This window comes from Kogia breviceps, chromosome 12 (assembly GCF_026419965.1).
Source record: "Kogia breviceps isolate mKogBre1 chromosome 12, mKogBre1 haplotype 1, whole genome shotgun sequence".
NCBI lineage: Eukaryota > Metazoa > Chordata > Mammalia > Artiodactyla > Physeteridae > Kogia > Kogia breviceps.
The window spans coordinates 62,529,796-62,548,702 of NC_081321.1; the positions used below are offsets into that span (position 1 = coordinate 62,529,796).

The 18,907-nt window shown below is 35.6% G+C and overlaps 1 protein-coding gene across 12 annotated transcripts in view; it reads right to left on the reverse strand.

The window, feature by feature from the left end:
* Positions 1 to 18,907, reverse strand: part of OSBPL8 (oxysterol binding protein like 8) — a 163,869-nt gene that overhangs the window by 64,925 nt on the left and 80,037 nt on the right. Inside the window, exon 5 of one of the 12 annotated variants that reach the window (XM_067009778.1) lies at positions 4,806 to 4,991. The exons of 10 other annotated variants lie outside the window; for them this stretch is intronic. In XM_067009778.1, the coding sequence (XP_066865879.1) occupies positions 4,806 to 4,950 (145 nt within the window). In that variant the 5' untranslated portion in view covers positions 4,951 to 4,991. The remainder of the gene's footprint in view (positions 1 to 4,805; positions 4,992 to 18,907) is intronic. One more of the 12 variants, XM_067009777.1, reaches the window with a different exon arrangement.

An 18,907-nucleotide genomic window follows, 5' to 3' on the forward strand; every position in this document is an offset into this window, starting at 1 on the left:
GACTAAGACCATCCAAATACAGGTTAGAATATAGAGCAACTGGAACTCTATTCACTACTGGTGGGACTACAAATAGCATAATCACTTTGGAAAACTATTTGACAGTATTTCCTAAAGCTGAAAGTACTCATATTCTAAGAGAGAGCACTTCTGATCCTAGATATACCCAATAGAGATGAATGTGTTCATGTTCGTTAAAAGACAGGTACAAAAATGTTCACAGCAGTTTTATTCATAATAGCAAAATCTGGAGCCAACTCAAATGACTATTAATAGTAGAATAAATGAATACATTATATTCACACAATGGAATGATACACAGCAATGAAAAAGAACCAATTACCAATACAAAAAACAACAAACAGAATAATGAGTAGAAAAAGCCACCTCTCCCCATCAAAAAAAAAAGCACATATCATATACCATATGATTCCATTTATATAAAGATCAGGAACTAGCAAACCTAATCTACGGTGCTAGAGGTTGGAACAGTGGTTTATCTTTGTTGTAGAAAGAACTGACTGGGGTGGGCATGAGAGGGTCTTCTGGGGAACTGGGAAATGGTTACACATATTGATACATAACTAAAAATTCAAAAAGTTGTACACTTAACTATGTGTAAGTTATGCCTCAATAAAAAAATTTTTTAAATTTCGATATCCTTCCCTATTCTTCTAGTTTATTAGACCTCTCCTGCTATGACATCCTTTCTTACTTAGTCTATATCCCTTTAACATATCCTGCTCTGGGCTAATTCTGATTCATTCATCAACAATGATGATAATTATGGGGATAATTAACATAATAATATTTATGAAAACAACAATAAAACAACCAATATCCACTTGTGATTTTAAGACACTATGCTAGATGGTTTACTACTTCTAATCTTTAAAACAATGCCCCCCACTAAATATTAGGAATATTCTATATAATTGAAAAAATTGAGGCTCACAGGAACTAAGTAACTTGACAAATGTCAATAAGTGACAGTATCAGAGCTAATTCAAACTTAAGTCTAACTTTAAAATTCATGCGGTTTCTAGAATGCCAGAGTGGGTCTCAAGATCCAAGGCCAACGTCTTCTGGGAGGCTTGCTTAGATTGTGTAGGTATAGAGTTAGCTGTCTCCTCTGAGACACAGCACTTGGTACATTTGTATTACCATATTTATCAGAATGTACTTCAATTATTTGTTTTCATGTTCATGTCACATACTTGACTGTGAGCTCCTTAATAGAAGGGTTTAATTCTTATTCATCCTTTCAAATACAAAGTTTGATAAACTGATCCAAAAATTAATAAAAATGGACTCTACTTTTACTTGTAGTGGCTTTTTAAAATAGGTGAAATATAGTACACCTTCAGAAAAATGCATAAAATGTAAAGGCATAATTTAATGTATACAGTGACTATCTGCATAACCGCCACCCAAATCAAGAAATTGTCAACATCCCATAAGAACTACTCCCCACCTGCCCCATGCCATTCTTGATCACAATCTATCTATTCTTCTTTCCCTCAAAGGTAACTACCTTGACTTTTGCGATTATTATTTACCAGCATGTCACAGAAGGTGTTTCATTCATTGTCATTGCTGATTAGAATCCTACTGCATGACTATATCACTATTTATCCATCTATTGTTTGGGTTGTTTCTAGTTTGTCCCTCTTACAAACACTGGTGATACGAATATTCTTGGAAATGTATCCTAGTAGACATATACATCCATGAATATCTCTAGGGTTTAAACCTAGAAGCAGAACTCCTAGGTCAGAGTATATGTGGGTCTTCAACTTTAAGAATACCATATTGTTTACCAATTTGCTTATTTTTCCACTAGCACTGTGTGTGAGTTCTCCTTTCTCCATATCCATGGTAACACATCAATACTGACAGATTTCTAATATCTTTGCCAATCTGTTGGGTGTCTGTATCAATGGTAAATCAATGAGATTTTAGTTTGCGTGTCCCTGATTACTAATGATATTGAGCACTATCTCATGTTAATTACCATTTTAATTTTCTCTTTGTGAAGAGCCCAGATCTTTTGCACATTAAAAAAAACAACTCATTGTCTATCTACATTAAAAAAAACCTTCATTGTCTTTTTCTTAATTTATTTAGGAATTCTTAATGTTTTCGAATTATTGGTTCTTTGCCAGTTATATTTATTACAAATATCTCCCCATTCTACAGCTTGTCTTTTAATTCTCTGCATGGTCTCTTTGATGAATGGCTCTTGATTTTACTGTTGTCAAATTTAGCAATCTCATTCTTTTAACATTTAGTGCTTTTTGTTCTTAAGAAAGTCTCCCCCAAATCTGTGGTCATGATGATATTTTCCAATAATGTAGTAGTAAACAGAGTTTACTTTCTCTTACTAATTCAATGGACTATGATTCCTGAATAAATTAGCACTCTGCCCCTAATTCTAATTTGCTAACAGAATACAAGTGTTATCAGCATTGATAAGGTATAACCTTTTTATATACTTCAGTAAAATTTGGTTCATTAAGGTTTAGATATAATACAGCAAGTTTTATCCTGCTTTAATCTTGTTAAAATGAGATTATATACACATATTTACAACTGCAGATTGAATAAGTATTTATAAAATATAGAATTGCTACATAAACTATACTGAATACAGCCAAGAATCAAGAAATTGTATAAGAAAAAAATCTCCGAGAAGTCAAAACATACTAAAGCTTACACAGAGTGTCTATAAACATCTTTGTTCAAAGTTTATTTATTCCAATTTCTAGGTACATGGACAAAGGGTACCATTTCTATTTTATAACTCATCATAAAGAAAAAGGCCATACCAATATATTCCTTAAGGTAGAAGTAACAGCAACAAAAAAAAAAATGGGGGAGATTTTCCTTAGGAAAACTAAAATGATAAAAGGGTTGTGGTCAAAGTGGTAAAACAAAGTTATCTTTAAATATCACTAATGTAGAACCTCTCTTTCTCTAATGATGTCAGATAAATCAATAAAATGTCCCAGAAAAAATTATATTTTTTACTTTTAACTTAAAAGAAATACATAAAAAGCAACTTCTTTGAAGTACCTAATTCTACTTCTTAGCTGATAAAATAAAACATATTTTAAAAAGCTTTTTATCATGGCTGGTTGTAAGAAAACTGTTGGTTGTACTAAGAGGAATATGGAAACATCCCTATGAATATGATTTTCTCTATTTCAAGAATTAGAAAACAAAGCCAACCATTTACCTTTCCATTCAAACAAATCTATCTAGAATGATCTTCAATATTTTCTTTGAGAAGAGAAACTGACAATTCTATCATCAATTACCTAATGAAGTAAAAACCAAATTTCTAAACAGTGAAGTTTTCTATTGTTTAGTAAGGTAACCTGATTATTCTTTATATTAAGTAGACTCATGGCATGAAGGTCAGCAAACATGTGCTAGCAAGCTTGCTGGCTTAAAAAAAGAAAAACAAGAAAACAAAGACAAATACAGAAATGGAACTAAGTCACATTGTAAAAGCAATTAAGTACAATATTTAACAACATTAAAAAAATGTCTCTGTGTTATATTTTTAGAGCCACTTCTGAACATAGACAAATAGTAAAATTTACACCATTTTGAGAACATTAAGAAAGAAGCATGATAGTAATCATGCTACACTAAGAAGACTAAATACAGACTATGAATGTTGTTTAAAGCTTATGCTACTTAGGCAACAGTTCAGGACTATGGTTTCCAATTCTTTTCGGAAACCCTATTAGAAAAGAAAATGAAATCAGTGAATTTACAATAATTTACTTAATTGCCCAAGTAACACTTTCTATAAGTTGTTTCACTATCTCAAAAGAATGCATATACTGCCTAGAGGCATGAATATTCACAAAGAGCTAAGAATAAATGTTAGTGTGATAAATGAAAATATAATTCGAATTTCACAAAATGTGTGTCAGAAAAATATATAAACAATTAAAACAAGCACCAGGTTTCAGTCAATACTTCTTTGCCATGAGTATTAAAAGAATATTTTTATTTTAAAAGAAAAATACAACCTTAAAGAGTAGATATGATTATGTAGCAGCTTAATATTTCGAAAACAAAACAGAGATTATTTATATTTTAAAATCTATAACCAAATATTTGCTACAATAAATCTTTTTCAAGCAATAAAAGATCAGCTTACATCTACATCTCATCGACCAATTGTTTAATGTCTGAATCATAGCTTTCAATGCCTAATTTCATTTAATAAATATTACCCTAAAAATAACATTTTCTAAGCAAAAACTTATCATACCCAAACACATCTAACAACACAAAGTAAGGCATTTCAAAAATTATGTTTAGGTAGAAAACTTCACATTAGTCAGGACTTAAGCTATTAAAGTTTAAACATCAATTTTCACATAGTTACTGTTTTGCTTGAAACAGTCTAACAAGTATCAATATTAAATATGTGGGTTTCATTTGCAATTGGTTTATCTATAGAATTTTATCTGAAGTCTAGAAAGGGCTTTATTTTTATCAAAGGGTTAAAATATTTATTTCAATAATTAAAGCAAAGATTTATGCTATCAGCACTCAAGATTCATACTTCACTGAATAATTAGTTTTCAAGTTCAGGCTTAAAGAGACTGTAAAAGAAAATATGGGAAAGCCAATCCATATAGCAGCAGTTACTAAAATCTAACCTTTCACTATAGAATTGTTTGTTTAAACAAAAGCAGTTTTAAGATGTTAAAACATCTAGTCTATTTTAATAAAAAATCTATAAGAAATTAAGAAAAGAATGCAAGATTAAACAAACAAACCTGGCAACGAAGGAGAAAGTTCATTGTATCCTCCAAATGAAGCATTCCGGACCAGCTTTCGGCCATCAATTCGTGGAGGAAATAAAACAGGCGAAACCACAGTACAGGAAGAAAATCTACGTTGCTGTGAGCTCTCTTCCTTCATGGCTTAGAAAGTCTATTTAATGTATATGTTCACCCAGAAGCCTAATTAGACGAGTATGGCAATGACAGGCTTTTCTCTCACATCCAAATATAGCAAAACCCACCAGCACAAACAAAGGACACACACATTTAACAGCAAAGGAGAAGGACCAGAGACTGTTAAATCAGCAATAAACAGAGAAAGAGACTGACAGAAAAGGCACTAAGTCATGCTGCTGGGGTTTTTTAAAAAAATGAACTGATAAACAAGAAAGGCTATTCCACCATTTCACCTTTTCATCAAACCAGTAATGCCCTGGGTTGAATTGCTGCTTTAGGAAAACAAAGCAAGATCAATACTTAGAGATTCAGGCTGAAGTAATAAGATCAGTTTCTCTTTTCCCAAAAAATGCAATCCTCTTCGCATATCCATTACGTTTTTATAGTATCCACCACACTTCCCACCTCTTCCAATTCTTTCCTTTCCAGTTTTTGCTTACTTTAAAAATGGATATAAACATAACACTGTTTCTTTCCTGAAGCTTCTAGATTTATATCTCATCTACTGCTTGCTTCAGCCATGATTAAGAATTCATAAGGAAAGCTATTCTTTCACGTTCAGTTCTGATGGATTCCAGCAGCTAAAGCAGAGAACAAACATTTAAGTTTTACCTCTAGTAGGGATATATGCATTATTAAGACAATGTTAATGCAAACCAATCAACAGAAAAGACTAAAAGGACAACATTAATAATGCTGCATGCCCCAATATGTTTCTTTGAAACAGCTGCTGTAGTTTCTCTTCATTCCATTTAAACTTTTCAAAATATATAATCTACCAACAAGTATTTTCCACTTAAAACTCTCTTATTAAAAAAATGTAACTTTATTATCACAGTAACAAATGGAAATATCTTTCTTTTCTAGGTTAAAACTAAGTGACTGGTATGATCCCACATTATTAAATCTAACAGGAAAGACCCATAGCCAAAATGATACACTATGTCATCTCTTTATTCCTAATCTTTAAAACTCCAGAGAATTCTTTCCTACTTATATTAAAATCCATTTACCTCACTCTACACCTAACTAAAGTTAAAAACTCTAAGTCAATTACTTTCTCTATATACTCTCGACTGCTTTTTCTGATCACAGTTCTTTCAACCTGGAAATACACCTCCTTAGCTAGACAACAACAATTCAATTACAACTGATTAGTGGTTCATTTTATAGACCTTAGTATAAGATCTGTTTCCTTCCTTACTATGCATACACTTTAAGGCTGGTTCTCCACTCATATACAACAACATCCCATATAATCTAAGACTGTTTCTCTTCACAAGAAAGGACACTTAAAAATAAACAAACTCAATATATACATAACATATTATTTCTTTGACAAAGGTGTTTCAAAATCAATTAGTAGTAAAAACAGTTTATGTTTGATACCTACAACTATAACAGGTTTTGTGTGTTTGTTTTTGGGTTGTTTTTTTTCTCTTTTCTCCATGCCATGAAACACAGATTACCATTTAATATAGGCAAAAAAGAAATAATTATAATTAATTCATGCAATGGTACTTGGCTCTCAAGACATGAAGAATATAACATCACAAAAGGCATTTATAGTATAATGGTTAAACAGGATTTGAAATTAAAACTGCCTGGGTTCAAATCCTAGCTCTATCCTAGCTGGATGTATTTGAGCAATTGACTTAATTTCTCTGGGTCTCTGTTTCCTCATCTATAAAATGCTAATAATATTTCCTATATTACAGGATTGTTATAAGGATCAAATTGGATAATATATATGTAAAATCAAGAAAGTTTCCAGGTTAGAAAAGATACTGACCTAATGTATTCCCTCCTAAAACTTGACAAAAATGACAGGAAACGAGTATTTTTTAAAAAATATAAGCAGGTATGGGTATGTATCCCACAAGTATGTATCCAGGAGAAGATACATCAACAACATAAGTTTGACAGTGGAGACCATGAAATGAACTTGTAGTCACATCCTGCAGATTCAGGAAAGCTTAACCACAAACCAGCAGTGGTAAAAACTGAGAACTAATCCTACTTATGGCGAAGAATCCTTGTGCATATAATTTACACCACCAAGATCAGGAATCAGACAAGTTACTGACATCAACAATACTGAAATCAAGGCAAAAATACAGGCAAGGCTTTCAAAATTAGAAGGAAATGACTTCCAATTTAGAATTCCATACCCAGTCAAATTATCAATTACATATTAGGGTAAAATAAAGATATTTTTAGATATGCAAGGTCTTAAAAATTTACTTTCCATGAATGTTTTTAAAGAATTTACTAGAGTAGCCATTCACCTGGGGTTCTACAATAGAATTAGGCCTAATGCACTAAAACATCCACTCTTCAGAATGAATTAACTTTTTTCTCCCATGCATCTATAATGGCTCTAATCATGTAGCATATATTTGGGAGAATTGAGAAAATATTCACCTATATTATTTTCCACAGGCCTTCCTTACTTCCCTCTAAGGAACTTTCTTGAGAAAGGCTATACAAAAATATATGCTCTAGGGCCTCCCTGGTGGAGCAGTGGTTAAGAATTCGCCTGCCAATGCAGGAGACACGGGTTCGAGCCCTGGTCCAGGAAGATCCCACATGCTGCAGAGCAACTAAGCCCGTGCGCCACAACTACTGAGCCTGCGCTCTAGGGCCCGATGGCCACAACTGCTGAAGCCCATGCTCCTAGAGCCCGTGCTCCGCAACAAGAGAAGCCACCACAATGAGAAGCCTGTGCACTGATGAAGAGTAGCCCCTGCTCGCCGCAACTAGAGAAGGCCCATGCAGCAATGAAGACCCAATGCAGCCAAAAATTAAAAAAAAAAATTTAAAAATATATATATATGCTCTACCAAAAAGTGATGGCAAATTAAGAATGCATGGAATACAGGAAACAGGATACTGAACTTAAAACACTGTCATCACCAAATGTCTCCTACTATCTCTTTTTGACCCAAAAGACAAATTTTGTGGGTGAGCTTTGCCCAAATTCTTTTCTGACCTTGGCTTATCTTGACAGTATGCTGATGAAGCTTTTTTCTCTTTCTCTCAGCCCCTGATGTCTGGATAAACTGAGGATACTTCAAATATGTTGAACTGTTTTTTCTTAAAAACTTTTAGAGCAGTTTTAGATTCACAGCAACATTAAGGGACAGTACAGATATTTCCCATATACCCCCTGCCTCCACACATGCACGGCCTCTGCCATTATCAATTTCCCGCACCAGAGTAGAACATTTGTTACAACTGATAAATCTGTATTAACACATCATCATCACCCAAAGTCCACAGCATACTTTAGGGCAGCAGTACCCAATCTTTCTGGCACCAGGGACTGGTTTTGCAGAAGACGATTTTTCCACAGACCAGGGCAAGGGGCGGGGGGATGGCTCAGGCAGTAACGCGAGCTATGGGGAGCGGCAGATGCGGCTTCGCTCACTCGCCCGCCACTCACCTCCTGCTCTGCGGCCCAGTTCCTAACAGGTTCCTAACAGTGAAAATGGAGTATTTTCACTGCACTAAAAATCTTCTGTGCTTCAACTATTCATTCCTCCCTCCTCTCTAACTCCTGGAAACCACTAATCTTTACTGTGTCTATAATTTTGCCTCTACCATAATGTCAGGTAACTGGTATCATACAGTCTGAAGCCTTTTCAGGTCGTCTTCCTTCACTTAGCAATATGCATTTTAGGTTCCTCTATGGCTTGATATCTCATTTCTTTTTTTTTTTTCTGTTAATTTATTTATTAAGTTTTGGCTGTGTCAGGTCTTAGTTGTGCACGCAGGGTCTTTCTTTGTAGCGTGCGGGCTCTTTGCTGCGGTGCGTGCATGCTTCTCTCTAGTTGTGGCATGCAGGCTCCAGAGGGCACGGGCTCAGCAGTTGTGGCACATGGGCTCTCCAGTTGTGGCGCACAGGTTCAGTAGTTGCATCGCGAGGGCCCAGTTGCCCCGCGGCATGTGGGATCTCAGTACCCCCACCAGGGATCAAACCCACGTCCCCTGCATTGGAAGGTGGATTCTTAACCACTGGACCACCAGGGAAGTCCCGATATCTCATTTCTTTTTAGCTCTAAACAATATTCCACTGTCTGGATATATCACAGTTTATTTATCCTTTCACCTACAGGACAAAACTTGGTTGCTTCCAAGTTTGGGCAATTATAAAATAAAGTTGTTATAAACATCTTTGTGCAGGTTTTGTGAGGACATAAGTTCTCAACCCCTTTGGATAAATATCAAGCAGTGTGACTGCTTGACCATATGGTAAGAATATGATTTCGTTTTGTAAGAAACCTCCAAACTATCCACTGAAATGATTGTACCGTTGTGCAGTCCCACCAATAATGAACGAGAATTCCTGCTGTTCCACATCCTTGCCAGCATTTCATGATGTCAATGTTCCAGATTTTGGCCATCCTAATTGGTGTGCAGTGGTTATATCTTGTTGTTTTAATTTGCACTTCCCTGATGACATATGACATGGAACATCTTTTCATATGCTTACTTGCTATCTGTATATCTTTTTTGGTGAGGTGTCTGTTAAGGTCTTTGGCCCATTTTTTAATCAAGTTGTTTGTTTTCTTATTGTTGAGTTTTAAGAATTCTTTGTATATCATCAGATAAGTCCTTTCTAGGTGTGCCTTTTTTTTTTTTTTTTTTTTTTTTTTTTTGTGGTTTTTGTGGTATGCGGGCCTCTCACTGTTGTGGCCTCTCCCTTTGCGGGGCACAGGCTCCGGATGCGCAGGCTCAGCGGCCATGGCTCACGGGCCCAGCCGCTCCGCGGCACGTGGGATCTTCCCGGACCGGGGCACGAACCCGTATCCCCTGCATCGTCAGGCGGATTCTCAACCACTGCGCCACCAGGGAAGCCCCTAGGTGTGCCTTTTGCAAATATTTTCTCCCAGTCTTTGGCTTGTGAGCTCATTCTCTTGTCACTTTCTTTCACAAAGCAAAAGTTTTTAATTTAAATGTTCTATTTTCTACCTATTCTTGGTAAGACATGGTGAACTAAAAGGCAGAAAATACCTTTCATGACCATATTACTGTCAGGTATCTAGTACCTAAACTACAAGCTATGATGAACACTATGTATCCCAGGGCTCACTTGCCCAGTGCTTTCCAAAGAAGAGATTTCTGTTAAATTCTCAAAGAAATCAAAGCCAAACTATAACCAAGAGACCCTGTTCAGCTTATCTTTTCCTGGGAATCATTATGACTGACAAGGGCCTAATTTCCAAAACATACAAATAGCTCATACAACTCAATAACAACAAAAACCCAATCAAAAAATAGGCAGAAGAGCAAAGAAGACATACAAATGGCCAATAGGCACATGAAAAGATGCTCAACATTGCTAATTATTATTATTTTTTTTAAATTTTGTTTTGTGGTATGCGGGCTTCTCACTGTTGTGGCCTCTCTCGTTGCGGAGCACAGGCTCCGGACACACAGGCTCAGTGGCCATGGCTCACAGGCCCAGCCACTCTGCGGCATGTGGGATCTTCCCGGACCAGGGCACAAACCTGTTTCCCCTGCATTGGCAAGCGGATTCTCAACCACTGCGCCACCAGGGAAGCCCAACATTGCTAATTATTAAAGAAATGCAAATCAAAACTACAACAAGGTATCACCTCACACTTGCCAGAATGGCCATCATTAAAAGGTCTACAAATAACAAATGCTGGAGAGGGTGTGGAGAAAAGAGAACCCTCCTAACACTGTTGCTGAGAATGTAAATTGGTACAGCCACTATGGAAAACAGTATGGAGGTTCCTTAAAAAACTAAAAAGAGAGTTGCCATATGATCCAGCAATTCCACTTGTAGGCATATATCCGGAGAAAACGCTAATTTGAAAAGATACACACAACCCTATGTTCATAGCAGCACCATTTACAATAGCCAAGACATGGAAGAAAGCTAAATGTCCATCAACAGATGAATGGATAAAGAAGATGTGGTATATATACACAATGGAACACTACTTAGCCATAAAAAAGAATGAAATAATGCCATTTGCAGCAACATGGATGGACCTAGAGATTATCATACTAAGTCAGAAAAAAAAAGAAAAAAATCGTATGACATCACTTATAAAAATATGACACAAATGAACTTATTTACAAAAACAGAAATAGACTTACAGACATAGAAAACAAACTTATGGTTATCAAACGGGAAAGGGGGTGGGGAAGGGATAAGTTAGGAGTTTGGGATTAGCAGATACAAACATATATATATATATATATATATATATATATATATATATATATATATAGCTGAATCACTTTGCTGCACTATACCAAAACTAACACAGCATTGCAAATCAACTATACTTCAATAAAAAATCTTTAGGACTTCCTTGGTGGCACAGTGGTTAAGAATCCGCCTGCCGGGCTTCCCTGGTGGCGCAGTGGTTGAGAGTCCGCCTGCCGATGCAGGAGACACGGGTTCGTGCCCTGGTCCGGGAAGATCCCACATGCCGCGGAGCAACTAAGCCCGTGAGCCATGGCCACTAGGCCTGCGCGTCCGGAGCCTGTGCTCCGCAACGGGAGAGGCCACAACAGTGAGAGGCCCGCATACCGCAAAAAAAAAAAAAAAAAAAAAAAAAAAAAAAGAATCCGCCTGCCAACGCAGGGGACATGGGTTTGATCCCTAGTCCAGGAAGATTCCACATGCCGCAGAGCAATTAAGCCTGCAAGCCACAACTACTGAGCCCACACGCCACAACTATTGAAGCCCACACGCCAAAACTACTGAGGCTGAATGCTGCAACTACTGAAGCCGGCACACCCAGAGCCCGTGCTCCTCAACAAGAGAAGTCACCACAATGAGAAGCCCGCGCACTGCCCCAAAGAGTAGCCCCCGCTCACCACAACTAGAGAGAAAGCCACGCAGCAATGAAGGACCCAAACGCAGCCAAAATAAATAAATAAATAATTAAAACAATTTTTTTAAAGACCTGCATCATAATCACATTTACTGTGCCTTGCTGGCTAGATTCAACTACTGTAAAACTTATAGCAAAGCTGAACATTCTTCAAACATATCTGGGTTAACATTTGAATTTAGCATCTCTTCATTTTACACTGCATTATCTATGTATGAAAACAAGAAAAATTACAAAAAAAGAATGTCGTAAGATCATCAAAATAGTTTTGAAAGTCATGTGAAACGCTTATATTAGAAATAGATTTTGACCTATGGATAAACTTACTTATTTTGGAAATGCTTCTCAAAATTCAAGTTACCACTCATTGGTAAGTTGAAAATCAACTTAGTGACTCACAAATAGCATTTAAAAAAATGAAACAAAATGAGCCAAGACAGGAAATATTAGAGTGCATCATACTCTGATATTAAAAGGTGAGTTGTCTAATCAATCATTTGTTTAAGACTTTTTATATAACTACACACACACACATTATATTTTGGGTAGTGACATAAAATGTATTTCTTACATGGATCACTGTCAAAATAGGAAAACACTGATATAAATGATATTGTTCCTTTTGAAATTCCCTAACACTGAAAAGAACTAATACCTCATTGCCACTAGAGACCAACTACATATATTATCTTTGGTCTAGGGACTCTTTCCATATTAAAATGGCAGACATTTGAACAGAGGAAAAAACCACAAAAGGCCATAATAAGATCTTTAGATGTTCCTGCTATATGCCCAAAGAAAATGCCCAGCTTCAACTTCTTTCTATAGAGCCAAAAGATTAGGGCTGGAGAAGTCATCTCACTGTAATAATAGAACTCCAATGAGTTCCCTGGACAAATTCCAGACCATCTTTATTTAAAAAACAGATGAAGCAAACATAGCTGATATTCTGAAATAATCTAATTTGGTAGTTGGAAAATCCATCTAAACTCTATAAAGTTCCATATGCACACTCATGATAAAATATATTGATTTAAATAATGATGAAAGTATTATAAGAGCTATATACTTTATCTTGAATCCCAAGATAATAAACTTAGGCTTTAAGAGATTTTAAAATCCTTAAAGCAGCAACAAGAGTTGGAAAAAGATCAAAATACTGAAAACAAAAATCAACCAATAAGAATTTAAGAAAGTATTATGTTCAAACATGAAGAGAACCACTGCCCTAAAAAATGAACTAAATATCTGAAGGTGGTACTATAAAAATTCAACAGTAAGTTTCCTTATAGAGCATGAAATTTTAAAAATAATATAGTTATTTACTATTATTTAAGCAGCACAGGCTTAGCAAAAAAGTCTATTAATAACCTTTCAAAGAACATATAAATTAAGATGGGTGATAATGACCTTTGCTTTAAAATATAAAACACAACAATAAAGTTCTCAGTCAATTTCCATCTCCAAAATGACAATTAATTTCTTAGCTTTAATTAGTAAAATTTCATTGATGATTATATGGCTTGAAAATTATAAAAAGCAATCTTATTATCCCACATTACCTCAGAAAATAACTGTAGCTTCTCAGCATTAAATACGTTCTCAACTGCACATGCAAATGCACATACAAAATTAAAAGGATGGCTTAATATAATTTTAGACTGGATAGCATTCTTGTCTATATATCCATATTCACAGCAATAAGTGTAAGACAGTACTTTCCTTTGGATGAAAAGTTCTTTGTAATTATATTTGTATATTAATCATTCATTCATTCAATAAAAATTTAATAAGCACCTACTTTGTGTTAGGAATTATGTTAAGCACAAGAGAGTTATGAACATAAAAGTCCCTAATTTCTGCTCTTACTGAGCTTTCAACATATGTGAGTACATGTTCATTATAAGTTGATTGAAAGGGCTTCCCTGGTGGTGCAGTGGTTGCGTGTCCGCCTGCCAATGCAGGGGACACAGGTTCGTGCCCCGGTCCGGGAGTATCCCACATGCCATGAAGCGGCTGGGCCTGTGAGCCATGGCCGCTGAGCCTGCGCATCTGGAGCCTGTGCTCCGCAATGGGAGAGGCCACAGCAGTGAGAGGCCCGTGTACCGCAAAAAAAAAAAAAAAAAGAAAAAGAAAAAAAAGTTGATTGAAACTCGGAGAGTCTATTTCCACAAAGTAAATGTTAAATGAAGTGCTTAGGTTTCTTTCTAAGACTATTCACAAGAATCTAACTGAAAATGTACTAAGAGTACCTATGAATGTAACCATCATAATACTACCTAATAATTATATAGTAATAAGCTTTCCAAAGTGTTTTCACATATGTTCTCAACAAATTCAAAGAACAACAATATGACATACAAAAGGAGTAGTATCCTGGTTTTACAGGTAATCAAGCTCTGAGGCACACAGGCTCAAAGTCACAAAGTAAACAAGCAATAGAGCCAAGATTAGAATCCAGCCATGAGAGGAGTGTTTACTGCCCCCCCTCGCCCCCCGTCTCCTCTTTCTGCTTTCCCTAAGCCTGCCAACACAGATGCCAGCATCAAACTATTTTGTGGTAAGGCGAGACTCAAAGATGGGGGATAAAAAACATGATCCCAGGCTACAGTAGGGTCTGCGGTGGGAAGGGGTAAAATGAGAAAAATCTTAATGATAGTGAAGAAGAAAGGGGAGCCTATAGGTCAGAGACCACTCAACTAGATCACCTTTCACATATAGGGACAGTTTGTAAATCAGGGACTTAATTAAAAACTTTAAAAAAAAATCTATGTTTCAAAAATTCTTCCACTAGAAAGATGTGCAAGTATCATGTTAGAAAAAAGCTACTACACTCTTTCCTTCCATACAACTGAGTTCTCAAAACATAACAGGTAAAGAAAATCCCACTCCCCACTGTAAGCATTTAAATATGTTAGAGTTCCACAAGTAACTAGTCTTCCAGCTCTTCTCTCCAAGCATGGGAACCAAGTTATAAGACAATATTGCTTGTTTTAGGACGGTAAGAATGGATACTGATCTCTCCATGCCCTCTCTTAGCTGATGTTCAAATATTGGTGCCAATGCTCACATATTTTTACTTACCCACCAGAGACTCAATCCAACTCTATGCAAGCTTTGGAGTTGGATATAAATTAAATAGGCTGGCACACTCCAGAAGTTTCCTAATGATGAGCCTAACAAGGTCCTGAAGAAGCTATTTTGATTCCACAGTTGTAACCACATATCTAACTAACTTCATGGTCCATGACTCCATCCAAAATACAAGGATTTCCTTATCTTTTTACCCTATACCCACAATCTCCTCACATAGGCAAATGACATAAACCTATGGTTCACAGAGTTTCAATTTGGGGACCAGTAAAATTTCCCCCCAAAACAGTAGCACTGCTATCAGGGTTCTCATCTTGATAAGACATAATATTTTTTAAACCTATAATTCACAGACTTCATCAATTCACAAAGGGATATTAAATATCATACAGCAGGAAGACTATAATCTCATAATAAAGGACGGTCCTTTACACTGAAGGAATTTCACTTAGTGAAAAATCATAATAGTGTATTTTTCTCATCTACTTACAGAACTAGGAAAGAACCGCATGCACCAGCACTAGCCCACAGACTATACCATTAAAAAAAGAGAGATGCATTTATTCTAAGGACGTATACACAGAGTGAATATAATGTGTACATTTTAAACATTATTAATAAAAATGAAAACATAGGTAATGACCACCAACTTAAGAAAGAGAGCATTTCAAGTGTCTGTGATGGCTCCCATGTATGCTCGATTGTATACACCTCCCTTCTAATCAGAGTTAACCATTATCCCAAATTCTATTTTACTCTTTCTATTGTTCTATCATGTACCTATCCCTACACAATGCATTGATTCTCTTTTTTGGCTGCGTGGCGCGGCTTGCAGGATATTATTTCCCCAACCAGGGATTGAACGCATGCTCCCTGCAATGGAAGTGTGCAGTCTTAACCACTGGACTGCTAGGGAAGTCCCTTGATTCATTTTTTTTCTTTTTCTTTCTTTCTTTCTCTCTCTCTCTCTCTTTTTTTTTTTTTTGGCTACACCATGTGGCATGCAGAATCTTAGTCCCCAACCAGAACCTGTGCCCCCTACAGTGGGACCACTTAACTGCCAGGGAGGTTCCATGCGTTCATTCATTTTACTTATTTTTAAACTTTTCATAAATGTCATCATACTGCATGAACTTTGATTTGTTTTGTATATGCTTCCACACTGATGCCTGTAGCTTTAAATCATTCATTTCATTGTTGCATAGTATTCTACTTGATGAATATAACTATGATATTTATTCATTCCACTGATGATAGACATTTGGGTTTTCCCCATTTCCTTTTCTTTTTTTTAAAACATCTTTATTGGAGTATAATTACTTTACAACGGTGTGTTAGTTTTTTTTTCTATTACAGACAATTTGCTGGTACACATTTGTGAGAGTTTCACTAGGTCTAGGATACACTAAGGAGTATGCTCATCTTCAACTTTACTATGTAATATGCCAAACTGTTTTCCAAAATCACTAAAATATGCATTCACTACTAGTAAATGAGAGTTCCTGTTGTTTCATGTCCCCACTGACACTTGTACTTGTTGGACTTTAAATCTAGTGGGTATAAAATGGAAATGCACTGTAGTATTAATTCACTTTGGCCAGTTTCCTAATGTTAAACATCCTTTCACACTTACTGGCCTTTTGTGTTACCTCTTCTGTAAATAGCTATTCATGTCTTTTGTATATTTTTCTAGTGGGTTTTGGTCTTTTGGGTTGATACATAGGAGTATTTTATTTTTCCTAGATATTAATTCATTGTCAGTTATATGCATAGCCATTTGTTTCTTCACTATTTTTGTGGTATCTTTAGATAAACAGATATCCTTAACCTCAACAAGGTAGAATGGGTCAATCTTCAGTTTGAGAGGTGTGTGTGTGTGTGTGTGTGTGTCTTGTTAAACCCTTCTTTACCTCAAGGATATAAAAATATTTTTCTATGTTTTGTAAAGTTTAATAGCTTTATCTTTCACATTTAATCTGGGATTGATTTTGTATTTAGTGGAAGAGATCTACTTTCATTTTTTCTCATACAGATAACTAATTTCCCTAAAACAGTTTACTGAGTAATATGTCATAAACTGAGTTTCCATATATGCTTGAGTCTGTTTCTAAGTCTCTGTTGTATTTCATTCATCTCATTGTCTCTATCAGCATGAATACCACCTATCTTACTTACTAGAGCATTATGTTAAGTACTAAGTAAGCCCTGACCCTTGTTTGGCTCTGCTTCTTCAGGAATGTCTTGACTCTTCTTTGCCCTTTGCTCTCCCTAGAGAGTTACAGATGACCTTATCAAGTACCATGAAAAAAATCCTGTTGAGATATGAATTCAAAACACATTGAACACACAAAATCAATCTGAGAAGTGACATGCTAATAACACTGTATTTTCCTATCAGAAACATGGTATGTCTCTCCATTTATTGAGAATACATACTCTTAGTATTATACTTTTCTACTTAAAGGTATTTCACACCTCTTGTTAGATTTATTGATATGTACCTTATTTTCTGTTATTTTAAGTGGTTATTTTTTAAATTGGCTCCCTTCTCTCAGTAACTCTTACTAACTCCCTTACTTTACTGACAGGTCAGTCACACTCTAAAAATAAATTTTTAAAACACCATGTCCAGCATTCTGATGTTCTTACTAGGAAGGTTTCCTCTGAACATTTAGTTTGCCATGTTACTGGAAGTGAAAGTTCAGGTACATGTTTTCATGTTTTCTTATGTTTCCCTACTTCCTGTCTCTAAACTTTAAAATCACAAATTAAACTCTTGAAGGCAGAAGCTACTAATATCATTTTTTGTTTGTTCTTGCTCTCTAGTACAGAAGTAGGTACCAAGCAGGCTAAATAAAGGCCGGCTTGATAGAGGAGACCCTTGGAAAATCCTGTACTCCCCAGGTGGTACTTGTCCTTCTGTTACAAACATCCTTTCTCCACCTGGAAAAAGATGAGTTTGCTAAACTTTCAGTGTTTCATCCTTAAATAAAATTTAATATATGTTCAAAGTTACCACAAACAAATGGAAACAGAAAAGTTTCTATGAAACTACTGTTTATTTTCTCTCAGAAATTATGCAAATATTACTTGGTAAATTAAATAGATATTATCTTGTTATATATTCATTAAAAATACAAGAAAGCTTGTCTCCACATGCCTCAAATAAGGAAAGGAAAATTGTAGCAGCTAACTCTACAAATGAAACTCTTTTACCATTCTTGCTAAAAGAGGGAGATCTCAACCTCTCAGACTGTGAAAACAATTGGGGGGGAAATCCCACCAGAAAAGAGCTGAGAAACTAGTGCAGGTATTTTGTGACAATCCTTCACTGTTATCTTAATAAATAAATAAATTGGGGGGGGGAAGGAATATATGAATGTATATGTTTATGGGGAGAAAAGCATCCTTTAGTGTTTTTAATGTTCATCTTACTGCTTTGTTAAAGAAGCAATTAGTAAGGATGGGCAAGGATAAGACAGACTCTCTCATCTTTGTAAAGATGCTTAAAATATAGCTGAATTATTCATTCTCACTTTTCAATAAATGATTTCAAAGTATTTCAGTTTCCCCTGTAGGAACAGCCGAAGAATACAGATATTGCAACATTTCACAAGAGAGATTTAGAAAAATATTTTATTCTTATTTTCTTAACTTGCCAAATATTATATTCTCTTTCATTACTTAACAGGTACTTTCATAGCTCTATGAAGCAACTCCCCAAACACAAGGAATTTCAAAACAGAAAACAACCGTGTCTTAAGAAATAACTTCAGAAATCTAACTTATTGAGGGCTCAGAAACTTAGACGAAAATCAACATAATCTCTAATTTATACTATTTCTAAAGAAAACAATCTACCATAGCACAACATCTAGGGAAAAAAAGAGAGTGGGGGTGGGGAATAAATTCAAGTTGTCTTTTAGGTAAAACAGTTTTCATGAAATA